The sequence below is a fragment of the Hyperolius riggenbachi genome, chromosome 4 (assembly GCF_040937935.1).
Source record: "Hyperolius riggenbachi isolate aHypRig1 chromosome 4, aHypRig1.pri, whole genome shotgun sequence".
In the NCBI taxonomy this organism is placed as follows: Eukaryota; Metazoa; Chordata; class Amphibia; order Anura; family Hyperoliidae; genus Hyperolius; species Hyperolius riggenbachi.
In genome coordinates this window covers 52,214,316-52,233,025 of record NC_090649.1, presented here as the reverse complement: position 1 = coordinate 52,233,025, position 18,710 = coordinate 52,214,316, and the positions used below count along the sequence as shown (strand labels likewise).

The 18,710-nt window shown below is 50.2% G+C and overlaps 1 protein-coding gene across 2 annotated transcripts in view; it reads right to left on the bottom strand.

Annotated features, from left to right (window-relative positions):
* PINX1 (PIN2 (TERF1) interacting telomerase inhibitor 1) overlaps nt 1–17,427 on the bottom strand; it is a 183,251-nt gene extending 165,824 nt beyond the window's left edge. The window contains exons 1-4 of one of the 2 annotated variants that reach the window (XM_068279016.1): nt 17,203–17,427; nt 13,047–13,156; nt 11,629–11,721; nt 9,955–10,033 (exon numbers count right to left, since the gene is read on the bottom strand). In XM_068279016.1, coding sequence (XP_068135117.1) covers nt 9,955–10,033; nt 11,629–11,721; nt 13,047–13,156; nt 17,203–17,221 — 301 coding nt within the window. In that variant the 5' untranslated portion in view covers nt 17,222–17,427. The remainder of the gene's footprint in view (nt 1–9,954; nt 10,034–11,628; nt 11,722–13,046; nt 13,157–17,202) is intronic. The other variant, XM_068279015.1, reaches the window with a different exon arrangement.
* Nucleotides 17,428–18,710: the final 1,283 nt, after the last annotated feature.

Genomic DNA, 18,710 nt, shown 5'->3' with positions numbered 1-18,710 from the left:
GGGGCACGGCGGACCCAAACTACCCTCACAGCAAAAGCTACATGGGGTACAGATGACCCAAACTATCCTCACAGCAACAGCTACATGGGGCACAGAGGACCCAAACTACCCGCACAGCAACAGCTACATGGGGCACAGAGGACCCAAACTACCCTCACAGCAACAGCTACATGGGGCACAGAGGACCCAAACTACCCGCACAGCAACAGCTACATGGGGCACAGAGGACCCAAACTACCCTCACAGCAAAAGCCACATGGGGCACGGCGGACCCAAACTACCCTCACTGCAACAGCTACATGGGGCATAGAGGACCCAAACTACCCTCACAGCAACAGCTACATGGGGCACGGCGGACCCAAACTACCCTCACAGCAACAGCTACATGGGGCACAAAGGACCCAAACTACCCTCACAGCAACAGCTACATGGGGCACAGATGACCCAAACTACCCTCACAGCAACAGCTACATGGGGCACAGAGGACCCAAACTACCCTCACTGCAACAGCTACATGGGGCACAGAGGACCCAAACTACCCGCACAGCAAAAGCTACATGGGGCACAGAGGACCCAAACTACCCTCACAGCAACAGCTACATGGGGCACGGCGGACCCAAACTACCCTCACAGCAACAGCTACATGGGGCACAGAGGACCCAAACTACCCTCACAGCAACAGCTACATGGAGCACAGAGGACCCAAACTACATGCACAGCAAAAGCTACATGGGGCACAGATGACCCAAACTACCCTCACAGCAACAGCTACATGGGGCACAGAGGACCCAAACTACCCGCACAGCAACAGCTACATGGAGCACAGAGGACCCAAACTACCCTCACAGCAACAGCTACATGGGGCACGGCGGACCCAAACTACCCTCACAGCAACAGCTACATGGGGCACGGCGGACCCAAACTACCCTCACAGCAACAGCTACATGGGGCACAGAGGACCCAAACTACCCTCACAGCAACAGCTACATGGGGCACAGAGGACCCAAACTACCCTCACAGCAACAGCTACATGGAGCACAGAGGACCCAAACTACCCGCACAGCAACAGCTACATGGGGCACAGAGGACCCAAACTACCCTCACAGCAACAGCTACATGGGGCACAGAGGACCCAAACTACCCGCACAGCAAAAGCTACATGGGGCACAGAGGACCCAAACTACCCGCACAGCAACAGCTACATGGGGCACAGAGGACCCAAACTACCCGCACAGCAACAGCTACATGGGGCACGGCGGACCCAAACTACCCGCACAGCAACAGCTACATGGGGCACAGAGGACCCAAACTACATGCACAGCAACAGCTACATGGGGCACGGCGGACCCAAACTACCCTCACAGCAACAGCTACATGGGGCACAGAGGACCCAAGCTACCCGCACTGCAACAGCTACATGGAGCACAGAGGACCCAAACTACCCGCACAGCAACAGCTACATGGGGCACAGAGGACCCAAACTACCCTCACAGCAACAGCTACATGGGGCACAGAGGACCCAAACTACCCTCACAGCAACAGCTACATGGGGCACAGATGACCCAAACTACCCTCACAGCAACAGCTACATGGGGCACAGAGGACCCAAACTACCCTCACAGCAAAAGCTACATGGGGCACAGAGGACCCAAACTACCCGCACAGTAACAGCTACATGGGGCACAGAGGACCCAAACTACCCTCACAGCAACAGCTACATGGAGCACAGAGGACCCAAACTACCCTCACAGCAACAGCTACATGGGGCACAGATGACCCAAACTACCCTCACAGCAACAGCTACATGGGGCACAGAGGACCCAAACTACCCTCACAGCAACAGCTACATGGGGCACAGAGGACCCAAACTACCCGCACAGTAACAGCTACATGGGGCACAGATGACCCAAACTACCCTCACAGCAACAGCTACATGGGGCACAGATGACCCAAACTACCCTCACAGCAACAGCTACATGGGGCACAGAGGACCCAAACTACCCTCACAGCAACAGCTACATGGGGCACAGAGGACCCAAACTACCCGCACAGCAACAGCTACATGGGGCACAGAGGACCCAAACTACCCTCACAGCAACAGCTACATGGGGCACAGATGACCCAAACTACCCTCACAGCAACAGCTACATGGGGCACAGAGGACCCAAACTACCCTCACAGCAACAGCTACATGGGGCACAGAGGACCCAAACTACCCTCACAGCAACAGCTACATGGGGCACAGATGACCCAAACTACCCTCACAGCAACAGCTACATGGGGCACAGAGGACCCAAACTACCCTCACAGCAACAGCTACATGGGGCACAGAGGACCCAAACTACCCTCACAGCAACAGCTACATGGGGCACAGAGGACCCAAACTACCCTCACAGCAACAGCTACATGGGGCACGGCGGACCCAAACTACCCGCACAGCAACAGCTACATGGGGCACAGAGGACCCAAACTACCAGCACAGCAAAAGCTACATGGGGCACAGAGGACCCAAGCTACCCGCACTGCAACAGCTACATGGGGCACAGAGGACCCAAGCTACCCGCACAGCAACAGCTACATGGGGCACAGAGGACCCAAACTACCCTCACAGCAACAGCTACATGGGGCACAGATGACCCAAACTACCCTCACAGCAACAGCTACATGGGGCACAGAGGACCCAAACTACCCGCACAGCAAAAGCTACATGGGGCACAGAGGACCCAAACTACCCGCACAGCAAAAGCTACATGGGGCACAGATGACCCAAACTACCCTCACAGCAACAGCTACATGGGGCACGGCGGACCCAAACTACCCTCACAGCAACAGCTACATGGGGCACAGATGACCCAAACTACCCTCACAGCAACAGCTACATGGGGCACAGAGGACCCAAACTACCCTCACAGCAACAGCTACATGGGGCACAGAGGACCCAAGCTACCCGCACAGCAACAGCTACATGGGGCACAGAGGACCCAAACTACCCGCACAGCAAAAGCTACATGGGGCACGGCGGACCCAAACTACCCTCACAGCAACAGCTACATGGGGCACAGAGGACCCAAGCTACCCGCACAGCAACAGCTACATGGGGCACAGAGGACCCAAACTACCCGCACAGCAACAGCTACATGGGGCACGGCGGACCCAAACTACCCTCACAGCAACAGCTACATGGGGCACAGAGGACCCAAACTACCCGCACAGCAAAAGCTACATGGGGCACAGCGGACTCAAACTACCCTCACTGCAACAGCTACATGGGGCACAGATGACCCAAACTACCCTCACAGCAACAGCTACATGGGGCACGGCGGACCCAAACTACCCTCACAGCAACAGCTACATGGGGCACAGATGACCCAAACTACCCTCACAGCAACAGCTACATGGGGCACAGAGGACCCAAACTACCCTCACAGCAACAGCTACATGGGGCACAGAGGACCCAAACTACCCTCACAGCAACAGCTACATGGGGCACGGCAGACCCAAACTACCCTCACAGCAACAGCTACATGGGGCACAGAGGACCCAAGCTACCCTCACAGCAACAGCTACATGGGGCACAGAGGACCCAAACTACCCTCACTGCAACAGCTACATGGGGCACGGCGGACCCAAACTACCCTCACAGCAACAGCTACATGGGGCACAGATGACCCAAACTACCCGCACAGCAACAGCTACATGGGGCACAGATGACCCAAACTACCCTCACAGCAACAGCTACATGGGGCACGGCGGACCCAAACTACCCTCACAGCAACAGCTACATGGGGCACGGCGGACCCAAACTACCCTCACTGCAACAGCTACATGGGGCACAGAGGACCCAAACTACCCGCACAGCAAAAGCCACATGGGGCACGGCGGACCCAAACTACCCTCACAGCAACAGCTACATGGGGCACAGAGGACCCAAACTACCCGCACAGCAACAGCTACATGGGGCACAGAGGACCCAAACTACCCGCACAGCAAAAGCTACATGGGGCACAGCGGACTCAAACTACCCTCACTGCAACAGCTACATGGGGCACAGATGACCCAAACTACCCTCACAGCAACAGCTACATGGGGCACGGCGGACCCAAACTACCCTCACAGCAAAAGCCACATGGGGCACAGATGACCCAAACTACCCGCACAGCAACAGCTACATGGAGCACAGAGGACCCAAACTACCCGCACAGCAAAAGCTACATGGGGCACAGATGACCCAAACTACCCTCACAGCAACAGCTACATGGGGCACAGATGACCCAAACTACCCTCACAGCAACAGCTACATGGGGCACAGAGGACCCAAACTACCCGCACAGCAACAGCTACATGGGGCACAGAGGACCCAAACTACCCGCACAGCAAAAGCTACATGGGGCACAGAGGACCCAAACTACCCTCACAGCAACAGCTACATGGGGCACAGAGGACCCAAACTACCCTCACAGCAACAGCTACATGGAGCACAGAGGACCCAAACTACCCTCACAGCAACAGCTACATGGAGCACAGAGGACCCAAACTACCCTCACAGCAACAGCTACATGGGGCACAGAGGACCCAAACTACCCGCACAGCAAAAGCTACATGGGGCACAGAGGACCCAAACTACCCTCACAGCAACAGCTACATGGGGCATAGAGGACCCAAACTACCCTCACAGCAAAAGCCACATGGGGCACGGCGGACCCAAACTACCCGCACAGCAACAGCTACATGGGGCACAGATGACCCAAACTACCCTCACAGCAAAAGCTACATGGGGCACAGATGACCCAAACTACCCTCACAGCAACAGCTACATGGGGCACAGATGACCCAAACTACCCTCACAGCAACAGCTACATGGGGCACGGCGGACCCAAACTACCCTCACAGCAACAGCTACATGGGGCACGGCGGACCCAAACTACCCTCACAGCAACAGCTACATGGGGCACAGAGGACCCAAACTACCCTCACAGCAACAGCTACATGGGGCACAGAGGACCCAAACTACCCTCACAGCAACAGCTACATGGGGCACAGAGGACCCAAACTACCAGCACTGCAACAGCTACATGGAGCACAGATGACCCAAACTACCCTCACAGCAACAGCTACATGGGGCATAGAGGACCCAAAGTACCCACACAGCAACAGCTACATGGGGCACAGAGGACCCAAACTACCCGCACAGCAACAGCTACATGGGGCACAGAGGACCCAAACTACCCTCACAGCAACAGCTACATGGAGCACAGAGGACCCAAACTACCCGCACAGCAAAAGCTACATGGGGCACAGAGGACCCAAACTACCCTCACAGCAACAGCTACATGGGGCACGGCGGACTCAAACTACCCTCACTGCAACAGCTACATGGGGCACAGAGGACCCAAACTACCCTCACAGCAAAAGCTACATGGGGCACAGAGGACCCAAACTACCCGCACAGCAACAGCTACATGGGGCACAGATGACCCAAACTACCCGCACAGCAACAGCTACATGGGGCACAGAGGACCCAAACTACCCACACAGCAACAGCTACATGGGGCACAGAGGACCCAAACTACCCTCACAGCAACAGCTACATGGGGCACAGAGGACCCAAACTACCCTCACAGCAAAAGCTACATGGAGCACAGAGGACCCAAACTACCCTCACAGCAACAGCTACATGGAGCACAGAGGACCCAAACTACCCTCACAGCAACAGCTACATGGGGCACGGCGGACCCAAACTACCCTCACAGCAACAGCTACATGGGGCACGGCGGACCCAAACTACCCTCACAGCAACAGCTACATGGGGCACAGAGGACCCAAACTACCCTCACAGCAACAGCTACATGGAGCACAGAGGACCCAAACTACCCACACAGCAACAGCTACATGGGGCACGGCGGACTCAAACTACCCTCACAGCAACAGCTACATGGGAGCACAGAGGACCCAAACTACCCTCACAGCAACAGCTACATGGGGCACGGCGGACCCAAACTACCCTCACAGCAACAGCTACATGGGGCACAGAGGACCCAAACTACCCTCACAGCAACAGCTACATGGAGCACAGAGGACCCAAACTACCCACACAGCAACAGCTACATGGGGCACGGCGGACTCAAACTACCCTCACAGCAACAGCTACATGGGAGCACAGAGGACCCAAACTACCCTCACAGCAACAGCTACATGGGGCACGGCGGACCCAAACTACCCTCACAGCAACAGCTACATGGGGCACAGAGGACCCAAACTACCCACACAGCAACAGCTACATGGGGCACGGCGGACCCAAACTACCCTCACAGCAACAGCTACATGGGGCACGGCGGACCCAAACTACCCTCACAGCAACAGCTACATGGGGCACGGCGGACCCAAACTACCCTCACAGCAACAGCTACATGGGGATCGGCGGACCCAAACTACCCTCACAGCAAAAGCCACATGGGGCACGGCGGACCCAAACTACCCTCACAGCAAAAGCCACATGGGGCACGGCGGACCCAAACTACCCTCACAGCAAAAGCCACATGGGGCACGGCGGACCCAAACTACCCTCACAGCAAAAGCCACATGGGGCACGGCGGACCCAAAGCCACTAATGATGACCCCACCTTTGATCTCAGGATCCACTTAAAAAAAAAAAAAAAAAGCACCTAAGAGGGGTATGTAGGCTGCCATATCTATTTCCTTTTAAACAATACCAGCTTACTGGCTATAAAGTATTATATAGCAGTGTTAGGAAGTCTTGCCCAAGGACCTTTTACTGAACTGGTACTGACCCAGCCAGGATTCCAACCCTGGTCCTCCATGTCAAAGGCAGAGCTAGATCCAGCCACTCTTGTCCTGCTGATCCTCTGCCACTAATACGTTTAGCCATAGACCCTGAACAAGCATGCAGCAGATCAGGTGCTTCTGACATTGTCAGATCTGACATGTTCCTCTTCCCAGGGGTCCCACAAAAAAACCCAAAACAAAAAGAAAAAAAAAATACAATTTGAAGCAAGTTGAGAATCAGCGTTCTTGCAAAAATCGAATAGATTTTTACAATAATGGTGTACGGTGGATTGGTTTGTTTTTTCAAACAATACAATAAATGAAGAAAATTAATTCCAGTTAAAAGTAAATGTAAAACAAAAAGAAAAAACGTGTATGGTTATGGCCACCTTTGAGTCACTATTCCCTGACCCCTGCCTTAGCCTTAGCCCCTGAACAGGCATGCAGACCAGACGTTTCTGACCAGATTAGCTGCATGGTAGAAGTGATACAAGTGCTTTCTAGCTGGAACACATTTCTTGGGGCAAAAGCAGGTTCCCACTCCACAGTAGGCACAACAGGATCGCACAAAAACTCCCCAGCGCTTGCTGTCACAGCCAGTCCAGATGCTTGCATCCCAATCAGGGTAAGGGCTTATTTCCACTACACGCAGACTGGATGCAGAAAAACTGACTCCAATGAATTTCCTATGGGCCTGTTTCCACTAAACGTGAATTTTCTGATGCAGATTTTCCCATAGGCATTCATTGGAGTCAGTTTTTCTGCATCCATTCTGCATTCAATCTGCGTGTAGTGGAAACAGGCCCTAAGCCTGAACCGGTTTCAGCCTTGCACCACAATGGCTATCATTCATAAAAGGAGCTGTCGGTAAGGGGAATCATGCGGGAAAACACCGCTGCCGGTATTTTAGACTTCTGGGTGGGCATTCATAAAGATGTATCCGTGTGCGGTAGCAGTGCGGAGATTCCCCGAACTAGGCTGGCGGTAGGCTTGCGGAGACACGGAAGCTGCCGAGTTGATACATTTCTCCGTGTTCTGCTCTGCTGCAGCTGCCTGGGAGGTCTGTGTGTCTCCATTCACTTACATTGGTATCGCCACATCAGAGGGAGCGGTACTTCCCGACCTCACACCGCTTGCGGTGATCTTCATGAATTAACATTTTGCTACATTTGTTCCGATAATCGCCGCACAAGGCGGTGATTTATCACTCTGCTCGGTAGTGTCATTTTTTCATGCGGAAAGAGCCTTTATGAATGCTGACTTTGCTAAGTGGTCGGTAAAGTCAGCTGTTTTAAGCATTGCCGCATGCGGAAATGCTTTATGAATGATAGCCTATGTACACATCTAAAGAGTCATTGTTATATGAGCCTAGGACGTGAATACTGACTCATCTGTGACTGGATAGTCATCTGTGGATGGGTAGTGGACTGGTTAATATGACACTGAAGCAGGGGGGGGGGGGGGGGGGGGGGGGAAATAATAATAATAAAAACGTATGATATTATGAATTTTACGTGTGGTACGGATAATTCATACAACATTAGCAGCAGTTTATAGCTTTTTTTTTTTTTTTAATTTATAACATTGCACCATTCTCTAATATTTGCAGTTTACAAACTACACTCTGTATTTGAAACTATGAAACAGAGCAGAGCTAATGACCCTTTGAACTTTCCTGCACTAAAACCTTAAACAAGAAACAGCAAGAGACTGATTGAGATAAGTGCTTCAGAAAACAGCACTGTAACTGACCAAGCTTGGTCGGAGAACTCAGAGAGGCTCTTTTGCACAGATAACTAAAATGCCTTAACTCTTCCTGTACTGGAAACAATATGAAACTCATCTTTGCTTCTAATGTTCTATTTCTTAGCTGTACTACACATACAAATCCTTATATCATAATTTTATTTTCACTTCAGATTTGCATTAAAGGCTCTGCCTCTGACACAGGAGACCAGGGTTCAGATCTCAGCCCTGCCTGTTCAGTAAGCCAGCAACTATTCAGTAAGGAGACCTTGGGCTAGATCAGGCATGGGCAAACTTGGCCCTCCAGCTGGGAACTACAAGTCCCACAATGCGTTACAGGAGTCTGACAGCCACAGTCATGACTGAAAGGCAAATGCATTGTGGGACTTGTAGTTCCGTAACAGCTGAAGGGCCGAGTTTGCCCATGCCTGGGCTAGATTCTCCAACACTGCTACTGTCAACTGAGTGAGCCCCCTAGTGGCTGCAGCTTAAGCGCTTTGAGTCCACCAGGAGCAAATGTTATGTGTCTTGTGGCTGTTTTTAGGTGTTACATTAAAGTTGTTTTAGAATTTCAAGCACTACTGATCATCCTTCTGATGCAACGTGGTGATGGTAACCGGACTGGTTTCATCTTCAGCACCAGGTGACTGCAGGCTAACCCTGCATGGGATGCAAGCATCTGGACTGGCTGTTGACAGAAAGTGCAAAGTTTTTTTGTAAGATTAGCTGCATGCTTGTTTCAGGTGTGATTTAGACACTACTTATGCCAGGCAACTGGCATTGTTTAAAAGGAAGTTAAAGCGGAACCAAACCAAACATAATTTTTTTTTATTTAAAATGTTTAGTTGTACCACTCTGACACATACAAAGATAAACACTCCAAGCCTATAAGCATTTCAGTGCATGCTTTTCACAACTAGGGTTATACAGGTCGCAGCCATTACTTCTGAGCTTAGTAGGAGGTTTTAGATCATGGGTGTGTTTGTCATCCGCTACCCTCCCTCACAGGGGCGTGGTCTATGTGAAATCTCACACAAGCTGAGATCACCTCCCCTGTGACATCATCAGTAGCAGCCTGTGTTTTGTTTTTTATCTCCACCACCAGTCTGCCGGATTCTGTCCTGGCAATATGAAAGGAAGGGAGAGGTTCCTCCAATAAATGTAAAATATTTTATATTTCTCATCATGCAGCTGAAAAAAGGCTGCTATTTATTATTATAAGTTAGAAAATAGATTTCTGAAATCTAGTATTTTTAATTTGGGTCCACTTTAAACAGGTTAGCCTCCATTTGTGTCTAAGTCCAGTTGTCCTTCATTGTTATCTTTCTCTAATACATAACAGCCTGTATTTTCTTTTTAGGAAATGCCAGGCTCAGGTATGGAGACTATAATGCACAGCAGTGGTTCAGTGTGTACTCCTCTTACCAGAACCTCCGGTACCGTGGCAATCATTCAGTTCTGCCAGGAGCTGGTTGTAGTCATCCTGATGGGCGATCCAGTTATCCTGAAATAGGAAGAAGCTTGAGTGCAGAGTCCTTACTAAAGAGGGTCGATGAGATGCTAATACTATAGGCATGCAAATGTAAGACTATTATAGCGAAAAAAGTTAGCATTTAGAATCTGACAGCACCAACTGGTTTTGCTTTATATTGTGTTTGGCTACCACTTAAGGACCAGGGGATTTTCTTCTGATCGGTGCTGCGTGGACTCTCCAGCCCGCAGCACCGATCAGGAAATAGCCAGGGCGATCAGACTCCCCCCCCCCCCTATTTTCCCCACTAGGGGGGGGATGTCCTGATGGGGGGGTCTGATCGCCGCCGGCTACCCGTGCTTTCCAGGGGGGGCTCTTCAAAGCCCCCCTCCGCAGCGCTTTCCGCCCTCCCCAGCTTTCCCTCCCTCTCCCTTACCCTCTGGGCGGCGCAGGACGGATATCCGTCCTGCGCCTGATAGGATAGGCTTCTGCCTATCAGATTTCGGCGATCCCTGGCCAATCAGAGGCCGGGGATCGCCGATCTACGTCACGGCGCTGCTGCACAGCAGCGGCGTGTGATGTAAACAGCTGGGATTTCTTCCCCGCGTGTTTACATTTTGCCGGCGAGCCGCGATCGGCAGCTCTCCGGCTGTTCACGGAGACACACTCCGTGAACTGGCATGGAAACCATGCTATACCACTAATGACCCGCCGACGCCTATGGGCGTTAGGCGGTCGTTAACCTCCTGAGCGATAATCCCGAGCTCAGCTCGGGGTATGTCGCGCAGGAGGAGTTCTCAGGCCCTGGTGGGCCGATTTGCATAGTTTTTTTTTTGTTACACGCAGCTAGCACTTTGCTAGCTGTGTGTAACTTCCGATCGCCGCCGCTCGCCGCCGATCCGCCGCTACCCGCCGTGCAGCCCCCCCCCCCCCCCCTTGCGCAGCCTGGCCAATCAGTGCCAGGCAGCGCTGAGGGGTGGATCGGAACTCCCTCTGATGTCACGACGTCCATGACGTCATCCCGCCCCGTCGCCATGGCGACCGGGGAAGACCAGCAGGAAATCCCGTTCTGAACGGGATTTCCTGCTTACTCTGATCGACGAAGGCGATCGGAGTGGGTGGGGGGATGCCACTGCGCTGCGGCTATCATGTAGCGAGCCCTGGGCTCGCTACATGATTTAAAAAATAAAAAAAAAAAAATAATAAAAAAAAAAAAAAAAATTTAAAATAGTGCTGCGCCACCTCCTGGGCGATATAATTGTATCGCCCAGAGGGTTAAGTGGTTAAAACAGACCTGAACTCAGAACTTCCTCTCTGCTCTAAAAGATAAGCCACAGCATAATAACCTTTAACATTTCTTTGTTACAGCTGAAACAAATCCTGCACTAAATCTGCAGTGTATCTACTTCCTGCTTTCATGGAAGCAGAAACATTGTTAAGATCCTGGCAGAGGAGATTCCTGAGCTAACACAGCTGAGAGATCAAATTACAGTGGTGATTAGTCACAGAGGAGGGGGGATTAGACAGGCTAAACTCTCTAAATACATACAGGATGCAATTCTCTCTGTTTTTCTGTCCTGTGCAAGCGTTTAGCTCCACTTTAAGACAAATCCAGACTCAATTCGTACCTCGTGGTTGATGGCAGCTCCCAGGCCGAGGGTGTTGTTCTTTACTTGCACTTTGATGTGTTCGGTGGATCCTTGTTCCTGAGCCCCGAGTCCCTGACATAAGAGAAAACACACTGGTCTTATATCATCCAAATGAATATTTCACTAAAACTTTTCATTCACCGTATAGATTGGCTACACAACCCCACTATGGATTATTTGGGGGGCTTCGATACGGCAAAGAAGAGATGGAGCTCAACAAATCTTTACTGACATCTTCCCATTTGGGAAAGATCCTGATGGACCTATGCTAAAGTGACCTTGTAATGAGAGGGAAACGGAGGCTGTTATATAGATGAAGTGTAGGAAATGTAATATACCAGTACTTTTCGGACGATAAGACGCTCCTGACCATAAGACACACCTTAGAGAACAAAGACCTGGGGGAAAATATATACTAAACCTGGTGCATCCATGGTGAAGGGGTATCTTGTGGATTATGCCCCCTTTGTATCCCCCATGCCCCCTTGTACCTCGTGTCTCCCTGTGTCCTCTCCTCTGTCCTTGTGTGTTGTCCTCTATGTCCCTTTGTGTCAGCCTTATGTCCTCCTCTGTGTCCCTTTGTGTCCTCCTCTGCGTGGGCACAGTACAGGGAGTCCCTGACATTGCAGCGGATTGGAGGTTCATATTGGCAGGCATTCATTGGCAGGCAAGTCAGGAACTCCCTGCATTTGGACTCTAAGATGCAGTGACTTTTTTTCCCCAACTTTTGGGGGGAGAAAAAGTAAGTCTTATAGTCCAAAAAATAAAGTGTTTACAGCTTTGTGGAATTTGAGAAGTTATGGAATAATTCATTTGGGGCAAGCAGCACGATACAAAAAGTTCTGAATGGAAATATTTGGATAATACATACTAGACTGAATACAAAACACAGCCTTGCATTCATAGCATCAAACTCCTTGTGTGAGGCATTAACTGCTGCAATCAGTGATACCATAACACCAAGCACATTTACTTTGCTACAAAAGAGAATATTCCAACACCAAGTCAGCATGGAAAACACAAGTTGTAATATATACTTCAGCCAGTAGATGTCAGCAGAAAACCAAAAAAGCAGAAAAGCAAGTATTCAAAGTTTCCCTGAGGGGGAAAAAAAAAAAAAAAAAGTCAAAATGTACTTTTTTGATCAATTAAAAAAACCAAAACTATAAAAAAAGAAAAATTAAGATTGCAGCAGCAATCAGATACCACCAAAAGAAAGCTCTACTTGTGAGAATAAAAGGAAGTAATATTCATTTGAGTGCTAAGTTGTATGACTGTGCAATAAACTGTTGAAGTTGTGAAGTGCCGAATTGTAAAAAATGGCCTGGTCATTGGGGGGAGGAGGGGTATATACCTCTGGCCCTCAAGTGGTTAAGATTTCAATATTGGCATCTCACCTTGCCCTTGGACCAGCCCATTCTCTCCAGCATTTTCTGCCCAAACTTGGACTCATCCTTGCTCCAGGCACTATTTCGTGGATCCACCGACCACTTCTGCTTCCTGCGGGCTGAAGGCAAACACGTGATAAATTAAAGCACCCAACTCATTTTGCAAAATATTGGGCAACACTCTCTCTCTTGAGAAGAAAGGTTAGGGTGGAGACATCCTGCATGTGGTGTCTCTGCCGACATGTGCTGCAAAATGTTGAACGATGCCTCTTTTGCATTCGGTGTTCAGCTCTCGCTGTAGTTGTACTGGAGAAACAATAGCGTAATATGTGCAGAGAAGTCTTTCCAGCGACCCTATATTAATCAGGTGCTGCTTGGCCTAGGAAGGAAATTTGAGCTTCGCTATCGCTTTGGTGAAATGAGTGCCACGTGAAATGCGTGCCCTGCTCTCAATCCGCACTACTCTGGGCCTGCGTGGGTTACCTCAAAAGCACAAGCCAGCGAACACTTTGATTCCAACGCAGGAGACTTGGGCGCAGCAGTGAGTAACTTATAATTCGGCCACCAGTAATTGCTGGAAGCTGAATTATTTCATTCCCCTCCATCCATGGCGCCCTGGAGGGGAAATAGTATTTAACATCAATGGGAATTTGTGCACGAGCAGGATAAGCCATACAGGCTGTAGCCTGCGCCAATTCCTCTCGTTCTCCCAGCCGGTGAGCCCTATGCTTCCTGATTACTGAGGGAATCGCCTGTCTTCTGTGACTTGCTTGTGCATGGCTGCAACGCTAAACTATCACCCAGGCTTCATAGAAATGTGGACAGACAAGCGCACTATCTGCATTGACTGGTGAGACCTATGCTTCCTGTGCAAGCTGTAGCATGATTATTGCATGCAAATCTCTGCATATTGAGCACTGTACATTGTGATTTAGCTTAAACGTTATCTGTGCCTGCTTGCTGAAGCATTGACAGGAAAAAAAGGACTACCAACCATTGACTGAATTAAGATAAAGTACCATAGTATACTTTTTGCGCTTGAAGTATGACCATTTCTGATATAGTAAACTACTTTCCCTGTCCCTAGGAGTTTACTATAAAGGGATTCTACAGTATTACCGTTCCTACTGACAGAATGTGCCGTCTGTGAACTGCAATAATAAAGACACTGAAGTGGGAAAAAAAAATACCGGTATGATATAATGATTTGTATGTGTAGTACAGCTAAGAAATAAAACATTAGCAGCAGATATATGAGTCTAATATTGTTTCCAGTACAGGAAGAGTTAAAGAGGAACTGTAACGACAAAACGGCCCCTGGGGGGTACTCACCTCGGGTGGGGGAAGCCTCAGGATCCTAATGAGGCTTCCCACGCCGTCCTGCGTCCCTCGGGGGTCTCGCTGTAGCCCTCCGTACAGCTGTGACGCAATATTTACCTTCCTGGCTCCTGCGCAGGCGCTCTGATGCCTCTCGGCGCCGAAGTAGGCGGAAATACCCGATCACCGTCGGGTCTGCTCTACTGCGCAGGCGCAAGTTTCCGGCGCCTGCGCAGTAGAGCGGACCCGACGGAGATCGGGTATTTCCGTCTATTTCCGTGCAGAAAGTCGCCACAGCGCCCCCGCTGGAGCCAGCAAAGGTAAATATTGAACTGACAGTCGGCACAGTCGCCGGCTGTTCGGAGGGCTGCGGCGAGACCCCCGTGGGACAGAGGACGGCGTGGGAAGCCTCATTAGGATCCGGAGGCTTCCCCCACCCGAGGTGAGTACCCCCCAGGGGAGATTTTTAATGTTACAGAGTCTCTTTAAGAAACTCCAGTTATCTATGCAAAAGAGCCATTGAACTCCACGACTTTCAAAATCGCAGAGCGCTCTGTCTTCTGAAGCTTGTTATCTCAACTGTCAGTCACTGTATCTTATTTTTCTCTGCAGAGGACAGGTCAAACGTTCACTGGCCTGCTCTGTAAAATCATTTAGAATGCTGAGTAGTGTGTAAACTGTAAATATTAGAGAATGATGCAATGTTATAAAAAACACTATATAACTGAAAATAAAAATATGAGAATATTTTCTTTGCTGCTAATGTTCTAGTAATTATCCGCACTGCACAACCAATTCATTATATCATTTTTTTCACTTCAGTGTCTCTTTAAAGGGAAGGTTCAGGGACGCTGTGAAAAAAACAAAAATCCAAATCCACTTACCTGGGGCTTCCTCCAGCCCGTGGCAGGCAGGAGGTGCCCTCGTCGCGGCTCCGCAGGCTCCCGGTCTCCTCCGGTGGCGCGCCCGACCTGGCCAGGCCGGCTGCCAGGTCGGGCTCTTCTGCGCTCCAACGTGCGGCTCACGGGTGCGCGCTGACGTCATCGGACGTCCTCCGGGCTGTTCTGCGCAGGCTCAGTAGTTCTGAGCCTGCGCAGAACAGCCCGGAGGACGTCCGATGACGTCAGCGCGCACCAGTGAGCCGCACATTGGAGCGCAGAAGAGTCCGACCTGGGAGCCGGCCTGGCCAGATCGGGCGTGCCACCGGAGGAGACCGGGAGCCTGCGGAGCCGCGACGAGGGCACCTCCTGCCTGCCACGGGCTGGAGGAAGCCCCAGGTAAGTGGATTTGGATTTTTGTTTTTTTCACAGCGTCCCTGAACCTTCCCTTTAAAGAGACTCCGTAACAAAAATTGCATCCTGTTTTTTATCATCCTACAAGTTCCAAAAGCTATTCTAATGTGTTCTGGCTTACTGCAGCACGTTCTACTATCACCATCTCTGTAATAAATCAACTTATCTCTCTCTTGTCAGACTTGTCAGCCTGTGTCTGGAAGGCTGCCAAGTTCTTCAGTATTGTGGTTCTGTGATGCATCTCCCCCCTCCAGGTCCCTCTCTGCACACTGCCTCTGTGTTATTTAGATTATGGCAGGTTCTCTCTGCTCTATTATCTTTTAGAAGCTGGATAAATCCTCCTCTGAGCTGGCTGGGCTTTCACACACTGAGGAATTACATACAGGAAGAGCTGTCTGCACTCTGCAGGAAGAAAAAGCCTGACACTTCAGTGGAAGATAGCTGCAGGGGGAAAGAAACACACAAATGATGTCTTGAGATTAAAAAGGAAGGCTGTATACAGCCTGCTTGTGTATGGATGTATTTTCTATGTGTGGACATACTGTACATCAACCTACTTCCTGTTTTGGTGGCCATTTTGTTTGTTTATAAACAACCTTTTTAAAACTGTTTTTAACCACTTTTAATGCAGCGAGGAGCGGCGAAATTGTGACAGAGGGTAATAGGAGATGTCCCCTAACACACTGGTATGTTTACTTTTGTGCGATTTTAACAATACAGATTCTCTTTAACACTAGTTAGTGCTTCAGGCCCAAAATCACAAACTTACCTCACGTCATCCGTGAGACAAATGATCGGATGATGGGACCCTCGGGAAGTCTGCCGACGCGCTCCTGTCTGCGAACAAGTGTGGCTGCACTGCACAGGATGCCTCACACCCACACAGCAACCAGAGACGCTAACAATAAAATTCTTTAGGCAATCAATTTTCTGATATGATCGTTATATCAATCATTTGGGGCCACTAAAAGGAGTAAAGATGGCCATACATCAAGCGATTTTGGTGGCTGATCAACCAAGGAACAGATCTCTAACTGATAGGAAGGAGATTTGTTGGTCACCATAAACATCAGGCCAATTCCCGATCGATTTCATCATAAAAACTTTCGGGCATTGGCCTATTATTGATATATAATGCGTCACCGCCCTGGGGCTTCGGCCGCATTTGTCATTCGCGATAATTGCACACCTTATCGAGCATGTTGGCCCAAGATTTTCCAGCACATCTGTTCCATATGTCACATGCGTGCAACCAAAAATTGGTTGAATTGTTGATCTTGGCACTGGCACCAATTTTCATCAGATTCCATAATAATTATCGAATCTGATGGTCGATTGGACACCAAGTCTACAGATGTATGGCCAAGTTGCTTTCCAATTCAATCAAATTAATGCAATCAATTCGGTAATCGTACTTTTAATTATTATCTGGAGTTCTGCAACAGAGCGCTGTGTTCAGGAACTTCCCAGCACAGAACAGCAGACAGCACGTGAGGAGAGGACCAGAACTCCAGTTACCCCCCAATCAGGGAAGAGGATCACGTGACCACACTTACGCTCAGCCAGCATCGCCATGGCAAACCGGAGCCGGTAGACGCTCTCACGCCGTGTGACAAGCAATGTGTGGACAGCCGGGGGGCGCGGTAAAGTGACGACACTCGCCTACGACATTAGTGTCCGCGCTGCAGGCGCCATTTTGTCGTGGTCTGCTGTACTGCGAAGCACGTAGAGTCGGTCTCTGGAAACATGCCGCCTGGGTGTCACGCTGAGGCGATCATGTGACGTCACGGTAGGCGGAGTAGTAGTCAGGGAGCACGTGTTGCACTGGGGAGGCGGGACTGGCAAGTCCTTATAGTAGAGATGGGAAGTTCGGATCTTTTCAATGATCCGGATGATTCGAATCGGATCATTGAAGAGATCCGGATCTTTGATTCGAATCTCGGATCATTTTACTACCGGAAGCATTTGGGGGTGAAATGAACAGCAGGACAGGTCTGTGGACAGGAGAAGGGGAGGGGTGTGGACACACAGAGAAGGGGAGAAGATGGACAGAGGGCAGGGAGTGGACAGAGATGGGAGGAGGGACGAGCAGAGAGCAGAAATGTTTGCACGTAATACCCACATGCTGAAGTCATATGCTTTACATGTATTTCACCTATATGTTCATCTGTACACTTTGAAAGAAAAGGTCGCACAGTGAAAGAAAGCATTCCCAGAAGATAAGTGCAGCTGTTTAGTGCCGAGTGCAGGAGGATTATATTGCCTTTCAATCACAGTGTCTGCAAAGTTACTGAGCTGTGCTGAGCCAAAAGCTTCCAATGTGATCACTATGCAGCACTACGGAACAGACAGCCTATAATGAGCAGCACGTTATAGCCAGTATGTGTGCTCTACACATATCTGGCAGTGGCACCCATGTCCCCTCTCTCTCATCTACCTGTCTCCCTGCAAGGCTGCCTCCCCTCCAACTCAGCAATCCATCCCTGCTCTGCTTCCCGAACCCCGCTGCCCGCTGAGAGGGGGCGTGTCGCTCTTGGCCCCGCCCCTTTTGCGATCCGAATCACTCATTTTGATGATTCGGATGATCGACTCATAAAATAGATTAGGATCAAAGATCCGAATCGTTCATGATCCGGACAACACTACCTTATAGTTATAGTCTCTCTAACCTGCTATACTACAGTCAGCAAGTGCTGTGCATGGGGTGTGTTCATTGATTCCACTGGGGCTACTTGCACACTATGGCCCTTGATCAATTCACTTGCCCCTACCTTTTTCTTTTGTACAAAATGTTACATCTTCAGTTTTAAATGGACCTGAACCCTTGCACAGGACAGAAGGAAATCAGAGAGTAATGCACCCTGTATGTATTTAGAGAGTTTAGCTCAGGCAGGGGCAAACTTGGCACTCCAGCTGTTAAGGAACTACAAGTCCCACAATGCATTGCAGGAGTCTGACAGCCACAGTCATGACTCAAAGGCAAATGCATTGTGGGACTTGTAGTTCCATAACAGCTGGAGGGCCAAGTTTGCCCATGCCTGGTTTAGCCTGTAATTTCCCATCC